We start from the raw sequence: 8,760 nt of genomic DNA, 5'->3' as shown, positions 1-8,760 counted from the left end.
AGAGAAGCTGTCTACGTGTAACGAACGTGGCAGAAACTACATCCAGTCCTCTCAGGGACATACAAACACAAGTCCTGAAGGGAAACCCCGTGAATACATGCCCTGTGTGGAATCCTACCACTCTGATTTCACTGACGAAGGTACCATTGCAGAGAACACAGGTGTCACTTCGGTCATTACAACCAGCAATGTTGAAGTCAGGGGAATAGGTCACCGTGAAGTGAATATGGATATATGCGTACCATATGGAGGAACTTTCAGCTTTGTCTGTGGTGTTGAGGCTCGTGAAAAAGCTCGGTGTGGAGAAAGTACCCAAGTGCATAAATATGCAGAGTCCTTCCCCGACGATGCTCTTGATAATTGTGGGGGAAGTCACGCTGCGGAGGAACCCTGTGCATGTGTGCACTGTGGGAAAGCTTTCAAAACACAGGGCCGGTGTGAACTACATGGAAGAGTTCGCAGCAACGTCAAACCCTTTGCCTGCAAGCAGTGTGGGCAAGCTTTCAGGACCCAGGGTAAGTGTCAGCTACATGAGAGAAGTCACAGTGGGACACTCCCTACATATGTAAGCAATGTGGCAAAGCTTTTCTCAGACATATTCATTGTCAAAGACATGAACAGACTCACAGTGGGGAGAAAGCCTGGACATGTATACTGTGTGAGAAAGCTTTCAGCAGTAAATCAGGTTGGAAAATACAGGAGTCACACAAAGGAACGCCATGTGTGCAAACAGTGTGGGAAAGCCTTCCGCACCGCAGATACCTGTCAGCAGCATGAGCTTGCTCACGCTGGAAAGCAACCCTACGTGTGTAAGCAGTGTGGAAAAGCTTTCTTCACACGGTCTGGTCTTTACAGGCATAAAGCGACTCACTCTGAGGAGAAACGCTATGTATGTAAACATTGTGGGAAAGATTTCAGCAGAAAAGATAGCTGGCAAATGCATGAACTGATGCACACTGGTGAGAAACCATATGTGTGCAAGCAGTGTGGGAAGGCTTTCAGAAGACAGAATTCGTGCCAACTTCATGAAAGGACTCACAGTGGAGTGAAACCCTATGCATGTAAGCAGTGTGGGAAGGCTTTTCTCAGGCGTGGCAATTGTCAAAGGCACGAACAGACTCACACTGGGGAGAAGCCCTACGCATGTAAACAGTGTGGCAAAGTGTTCAGTGAACGCCGTACTTGTCAAAGGCATGAGCAGAGACACACTGGGGAGAAACCCTACGCCTGTAAGGTATGTGGCAAAGCGTTCAGCAGTAGACATAGTTGGCAACTGCATGAGCAGACTCACACTGGAGAAAAGCCCTACGCGTGTAAGCGGTGCTGGTAGGGCTTTTTCACACGTGGAGAGTGTGAAAGACATGTGCAGACTCACACTGGGGAGAAAGCCTTTGCCTGCAAGCACTGTGGGAAAGCTTTCACCACCCGTCGTTTTTGTCAGCTGCATGAGCGTATTCACACTGGAGAGAAGCCCTACATATGTGTTCACTGTGGGAAGACCTTCAGCAGCAGAGTAGTTTGGCAAGGACATGAGAGGGCTCACGCTGGGGAGAAACCGTATGCGTGTGAGCAGTCAGGGAAACTCACATGACGTGGTTGGCAAGCATGAGGGAGTTTACACTGGTGAGAAACCGTAGTTAGGAAAACCGTGGAAAAGCTTTCTGTAGAAAAGGTGGTTGGTGCATTGATGGACTGACTCACTGGGGAAAAACTCGGTGTGGAAAAGCTTTCGTTACCAGGGGTGTTGGTCAGATTTTTGAAAGGACTCAGAGGGGACAATCTCTGAGCATGTAAGCAGTGTGATAAAGCTTTTATTAAAGGTGGTGCTGTCGAAGGCGCGTCAGACTCACACAGGGATGAACTTTATGTAAGCAAGCGGGGAAAATTTGGGTCCCAGAGAGAGACTGCGTCATAGCAGTCACTGCTTGAAATTGCTCCATATGTGAGCATGTGGGAAAGCGTGTGACCCCGACGGGAATTGTTGACTAAATGGAAAGTCTCAGTGCAGAGAAACACTGTGAATGCAGTCAGTGTGTGAAAGCCATAGTTGGGGCCGGGGAGATGGCTCAGTGGAATAAGCGCTTCTTCCCTGGCAAGCACAAGGGCCTGAGTTCAATCCCCGGTTTGGCCAAAAAAAAAAAAAAAAGTCGCCACAGGGATTGTAAAGTAGGTGTGCTTGTCCTGCGTGGAGGAACCTCTATGTAATTGTTGTGGTAAAGCATTCAGATGACACATATTGGCAACAACGTGTATAGACCCACACGGGACAGAAATGGCGTGGACATAAGTACCCGTAGAGCAAGTGCAAAACAGCCTTTAGCGTGCACAAAGATTGTTAAGGCCGTTACAGGGCACACGCTCTGGCAGAGATCCCGTGTGTAAGTAATGGGGTATTTTCACCGTACGTTGTCGTTGTTGAAGACAGAAGAATGTACCCTGGGGAGTAACCTTTGTGTGTGAGCAACGAGGGCGAGGATTTCGCTCACATCACCATTGTCAGCGAAAGGACAGGACACTGATGCTGCACAAGGACAAGTAGTGTGTGTGTGCATTCGGTACAGAGCGTTGGGCTCCTAGGGGTGCTCTTGTGCCCAGCCCCCCAAGCGCTGGGACACGCGTGTCCACAGGCCCCTCTCAATCCCCTTCTCAGCATCAGCAGGTGCTTTAGTCTGTGGAACTATCTGGCTGGCTACTGGGACTTTTTTTTTTTTTGGGGGGCGGAACCTGGGATTGAACTCAGGCCTTACGCTTGCCAGGGAGGTGCTTATTCCACTGAGGCATCTCCCCAGCCCCTTTTTACTTTCTTTCTTTCTTTCTTTCTTTCTTTCTTTCTTTCTTTCTTTCTTTCTTTTGGGGGGGACTTTCAATCAGGAAGTGGTTTTCCTTTCTGAAAGCAAAAGTAAGGATTTTCTGCTCTTTAAAGACGTCTGTGAACACACGTGGCTCTTCCCGCCCGTTGTCACACAGCTCTTCCAGCACTCAGGTGGCGGACTCCCCAGGCAGGAGCAGAGCTGCCTTGCTAGGTAAGGGTGCAGCGAGCTCGCTGCGCACACGCCCAGGGCCGCTTCCCCCTCATGTCCTGAGTGTGGGGTTGCTGGGGCCGACGCTAGCTGTCTTGCTCCTGGAACAAGCGCTCTTCAGTGTCACGTGTCTGCTGGGTGCTCTGTGTCAGGAGGGATCTCAATGTCTCCTCCACACCAAGTGTGGAAAGTGGCTCGTGGCCGTGACGCCTGACGCAGTGAAACGCCCCTCTGCTGCGGCCACATCTCGCTGTGCAGGAGCCTCAGCACGTGGACATGTCGTCCTCCCCTTGCTGGGGGGCTACTGGGTGCCAGAGACAGTGGGCACCACCTGGTTCCCTGCATGCTCACGTCCGACGGCAGCAGCTGTGTTTGCTGTATGGAGCAAAGAGCCCGTGTGTGGGCCTGATCCGGGGATATTTTTCTTTAAATACATTGGTGGAATGATGGGAACATGGCTCAGTGGAATGAGCGCTTCCCTGGCAAGCGCAAGGGCCTGAGTTCAATCCCCAGTTCCACAAAAAAACAAAAACCAAGAATGATCCCTACCTGAAGCACACTCACTTGGCACCCCACATGGCCCACATGGCCCTGTCCCCCCTCCAGGGCATGGCCTTGCCCTGGGTCTGGCTGACCTGATCCAATTAACACATGTATTCTGCATTACCTGAGGCTCCGATTCTCCTGCCCCCCAGTAGGCACAGCAGGGTTGCGTTCATTCCTGTGTCTTGGGGGGCGGGACGGGGACGGGGATGGGGACGGATGACTCTCCAGGGTAAAGTTGTTCAGCCGGTCACCAGCAAATCGGTATGAGAGCAATAGAAGGACAACTAAGTTCCTATTTGAGCAGTTTGCTGTTCCAGCCAGGGTGACAGTATGCAGCCCACACTAAGCTGAAATTCTGTGTGGCCAGGCTGTCCTTGACCTTGTGCGCACCTTGGTAGTCTCAGCCTGTTGCGCTGGAATTGGAAATGTGCACCTCCACACTGGCTTTAGAAGACATTTCTTCGCCCGGGTGTGGTACTGCACACCCGTAATCCCAGGACTCAGGAGGCTGAGGCAGAAGAATCCTTCCAAGTGTGAGATTAGTCTGGGGAGGGAAGTGGGCTCTAGGGCAGGCTGAGCGCACAGAAGGACACTGTGTTAATGCAGAGAACGGTGTTGCCCCGGGGGCCTCACCCCGGGAGCCAGGTGCCTGGGTGCGGAGCAGGACCAGCGTTTCTCTAGTGAGCTGAGGCGCAGGCGGGTGGCCTGAGCTGGGACGCTGTCCTGTCCTCTGAGGCACTGTGGCATCACAGGCAGCAAAGGTTTCCACCGGGAGGAGCCCGTAATCACTTTCCATAAAGTAGGAAGAGGCAGGCCGCCTCAGGACCTGGCAGAGCCTGAGCCTGTCCTCTCGTTGAGCAGCTACTGAGGCCTCAGCACGAGGAGCAGGCTGCACACCCCACATGCGGAGGAGCACTGCAGACTGCTCAGGCGTCCCCTTGTGCTGCTGGTGGACTGGTGCCATTTGATTGTGGAGGGGGACTTGCCTCATTCATCTGCGTTTTCATTCAGGAAGGAGGAATCCTAGTGTTAGGGCCCACAGAGAGTAGTTACTGAGGTCTGAGGTGGTACCCAATGTCCTCTGTCCTGAGGGACCAGATAAAGGTAGAGCCCAGTCATGACACCATGACACATGCTTCTGAACCGTCAGTGCCATAGGCGGGCTCAGTCGGAGGGTTTGCCAATGATTTTGACACTTCTGACCTGGAAGCGTGCACATCCCAGGGTGCACCTTGCTGTCCCTCCAGGGGCAGCCCGGGCCGCACTTTGGTTCCACAGCACCCCGAGTGGCACTGGGGGCTTCCACCTGGTACAGGAGCAGTCAGACCGCTTCGTTGTGAACACAGTGATAGCAGGTCAAGTTACTGTATCTTAGCTCTTCTGGTGGAGCCCATTCCACGTCCTCAATAGAGGGGTGATGATGAACATACGAATGTGTTTTGTGCTCCCAGCTTAAGGGGGCCTTTCTACTAAAACGTTCTGGAGTTCAGGTTAGCCAGATAGCATGTGATACCTGAAAATAACCATCTTGATACCTGGGGTTCTTGGCCCTCAGCTGAGGACCCTGCATTGAGTAAGGGTCCTACTGGAGCCCTTGGGGGCCTCAGTGGCTTTGTGAGAGCAAGTGCTCCTCACTGAGGCTCATCGAGAGCACGGTGTACAGCGGCTCGGCGTCCGTGTAGCTGGCTAATGCAAGAGGCAGTGAGCCCCCCACCCCGTCCCCCCAAGCAGTGATTGAACTCAGGCCCTTGCGCTTGCCAGGAATGCCATTATTCTGAGCCATCTCCCCGCCCCCTAACCTTTTCATAATTTATCATAGCTTTGTAGTTTATAAAAATCAGCTCCTTGGATGCGGACACCCACTGCAGGTCCAGATGTCCCAGATGGGCAGCCCGCCACACACCAAGCAGCATGTTTATGACAGTGGAGCCCTCGTGCACTGCTGTGGGGAAGGTCGCCTTGTCCAGGCCCCATAGAGCAGCTGGGGGACCTTCACGGCATTAGACAGCAAGTGGCCAGCAGTTCTACCTCGAGGGTTATATCCCTGGAAGTGGAAGACACTTTTTATGCTGGGGGGGGGAGGATATGAATGTTCACACCTATTTGTGCATAGCATAAGATTCCTAAGTGGGAAAACCAGTCACCATTGAATCAGTCCATAAAATGCATTGTGTTCATGGAAAGTACACAGGAGAGGAAGGACAGAGGGCTGCTGGGTGTCACGGCCCCTGCTACAGTCACACACATGGGAGACCCCGGAGCTGAGGCAGGGCTCTCTCAAGGGAGTCAGCAGGCTTGTGACTGCCACACTGAGAAGGGCCCAGGTAAGAGGACGACGTGTTCAAGTGCCGCTAGGAAAATCCACCCAAGGCAGCTGGAGAGATGGCTCAGTGGTCTAAAGCACCTACTTGGAACAAGCTTGGCAAAGCACAGGGACCGCGGTTCAATCCCCCAGCACCACATGCCAGCCAGCCCCGCCCCCTGGTGGGCTGAGCTGGACACACACACACACACGCACACACACACAAATAAATGTTAAAAAAAAAAAATCCACCCGAATCTGTCCACACTTAAGAGGGAAAAGGCTTGGGATGTAGCTCGGTAGGCAGCAACCCTGGCTTCCCCCCAGACCCAGAAGGGTGGGACAGGGATGGACGCTGAGAACTTCTGCTGTGACAGACGCCAGGCACAAGAGACCTTGTCTCCCAGGATTCCGCTGTGTGAAAGGTTGAGTCAGCAAATCCAGAGACAGAGTAAACAGCAGCTGCCCCGGTGGGGGTGGGAGAGGGAAGGCCTGACAGTTACCTCACAGGGATCAAAAGCACTGGTTTTACTGAAGCCTGGGTCAGTGCAGTGCAGGAGTATAGTAACAGTCACTGGTGTGTAGGACTGGCGAGATAGCTCAGTGGACTAAGTGCCTGCTTTCCCAAGCCCAGGGAGCACGGTTCAATCCCTGAACCCACTTGCAATGCCTGCCCCACCCATGGGTTGTGGGGATCCAGCCACAGGGTCCAGGCGTGGTGGCATACAGCTATAATCTCAGCATTAGGGAGGTGAAAACAGGAGGATCACTACAATCTGCTGTGACAGAGACCATGTACCACTAACATATATGAAAAAAAATCACGTGTGTGTGGTCAAATGGCACCAAGGCTAGACTGCAAGTCCTGAATGCACGCCATGAATTTCAGGATGGCTGCTTGCTCTGCTCTAATCCGCTGCTTTTCCGGCCAATCGGGGCTTCTCCTGGCTCCTTGCTGCCTTGTGCTTGCACCCCCTTGCAGAGCTAAATGACTTGGGGAGAGTCCTTCTTGTAAGAGTGTTTTACCATCTGACTCAAAATTTGATTCTGCGAACTTATTCTCAGCAGGGTGAAGCAGGAGGAGGAGGAGGTTGAGTCGGAGGCTAGCATGCAGCACACAATGGGACTCCCTTCTCAAGAACACATGCAGAAATTAAACATCAGAGCCCTGGCAGGGAGGCCTGCCGGTTAGCTCAGTTTTTAAGGGCCTGCAAAATGCAGTCAGGTGGAGAATACCGCGGTTCAATCCCCAGACCCACCCCTAACGCAGCCTGAGCCAGCCAAAAAAACCCTCGCAAACCTCAGTCACTTGTGTACTGGGGCTGGACCTGGCTCGATGTACAGCAGTTACCCATATCAGGAAGGCTTTGCCTCTGATCTTCAGCAGTACAGAAGCAAGAAGAAAGTGCCGGGTGGTTGCAAAGACGGCAACTTTGGGGCCCGGGAGATGGCCCAGTAGAATAAGTGCTTGCCTGACAAGCACAAGGGCCTGAGTTCAATCACCGGTTCCGCCATAAAACACCACCACCAAAAAACCACTGGCAGCCTCAGGTTGGTTTCTCCCTCTGTGGAAACCTCAGCAACGTAGGAGCAGAGAGGCGGAACTGCTTAATGAGCGACCTGAGAGGAGGGATGCAGCCTCAGAGCGTCTAGGGACCACTGTTGTCCCTCAGGTGACGTCAGTGTGATCTGTCCGGCCTCCTACAGGTGCGCTTTGCAAGTTTCCCGTGCATCTCGGCGGCCAACCCAATGGGAATCAAAGCGTCACGCGATTCCAAGTCCTATTTTGCTTCTGGGACCGCTAGTGATGAAAGATGGAGAATTCGAACACATGAGGAGGAAACTTGGGCTTGCTGGTCTGCAGTCTGAGGCCCTCCTATCACCAGGAAGTGACAGTGGGCCAGGAGTGGGGCTTTCTCAGCAGAATGTATGGACCCTGCCTGGCAGCATGTTTTGTTATTTTTGGTTTTTTTGCAGAACGGGGATTGAGCTCGGGCCCTAGCGCTTGCGAGGGAAGCGGTTATTCTACTGAGCCACCTCCCCGGCCTCTTGTTTGTCCATTTTGAAAGTGACTCGGTTGAAACCACCTGTAACCGATCCTGCTCCCTGACCCCCTCCATGCAGGACGTGGTCCCACTCAGAAAAAACAAGGTGAGGAAGAGAAGGAGTCACAGAAACACATCGGGAAGGAGGGTGAGTGGTGGACCGCGGGGTCCCATGGATGGCAGCTGGTCACCTCTCTCCTCGTGTCAACCCGAGGACTAGAGTGACGCGTGCATTCACATGCCTGAGCCTGAAACAAGCTGCAAAGTGGTTTCTATGGAAACTGAAAGCCAACGCCCCGGAAGCGAAGCGCAGACCTCGACCCCAGCTCAGGAGGAGCACAGCCAGCCGATTAAGAGGACCCGGGCAGATCTACACTGCCAGGAGTGAAGCGCGTGAATGCAGTTCCCTCAGGGGAGCTGAGGTTAACGTCCGAGAACGGAGCCTTCGCAGAAAGGACCCTGGTGACAATCTCTTCGTCCCAGCTCTTCTCCAAAGTGGCCAGAGCTCAGTCGGTCCTCTCTGCACAGAGGGCGGGCCGTGGAGCGGCAGCCAATCAGCGGCGACGAGGCGCACGGACTGTCCAATCAGGGACGCTGGTGTGGGCGGGACTTCCGGTGCCGTGGCTCTGTGTCCTCCGGTTCTTGCTGAGAGTACTTGGTCGGCCTGCACCGCCGTCTGCGACTCCCGCCGGCCGCGGGCTGCGGGAAGGACTCCGGGGCGACTCCAGGGATGGTGAGGCGAGGACGGACCCGGGAGCGCTAGCGGGCGGGAGCCTGGTGCGGGCGGCACGCCTCAGACCTGCGCGGGGTGCGCGCCTGAGGGCTGCTGCTCAGAGCCCCGCTGGCC

General features: G+C 53.9%; 2 protein-coding genes across 5 annotated transcripts in view; both read left to right on the top strand.

Moving 5' to 3' along the window:
- The window catches only part of LOC111814145 (zinc finger protein 431-like), a 629,125-nt gene that overhangs the window by 96,659 nt on the left and 523,706 nt on the right, over positions 1-8,760 (top strand). The gene's annotated exons all lie outside the window — the stretch shown is intronic.
- The window catches only part of LOC101564436 (zinc finger protein 709-like), a 116,185-nt gene that overhangs the window by 96,652 nt on the left and 10,773 nt on the right, over positions 1-8,760 (top strand). Inside the window, exon 1 of one of the 4 annotated variants that reach the window (XM_023706895.1) lies at positions 8,592-8,646. The exons of the other annotated variants lie outside the window; for them this stretch is intronic. Coding sequence (XP_023562663.1) covers positions 8,644-8,646 — 3 coding nt within the window. The 5' untranslated portion in view covers positions 8,592-8,643. Of the gene's footprint in view, positions 1-8,591; positions 8,647-8,760 lie in introns of those variants that run through there. 4 annotated transcript variants of the gene reach the window in all.

Source organism: Octodon degus, unplaced genomic scaffold (assembly GCF_000260255.1).
Source record: "Octodon degus isolate 3935 unplaced genomic scaffold, OctDeg1.0 scaffold00274, whole genome shotgun sequence".
Taxonomy (NCBI): domain Eukaryota; kingdom Metazoa; phylum Chordata; class Mammalia; order Rodentia; family Octodontidae; genus Octodon; species Octodon degus.
This window is presented reverse-complemented; position numbering and strand designations above follow the sequence as displayed.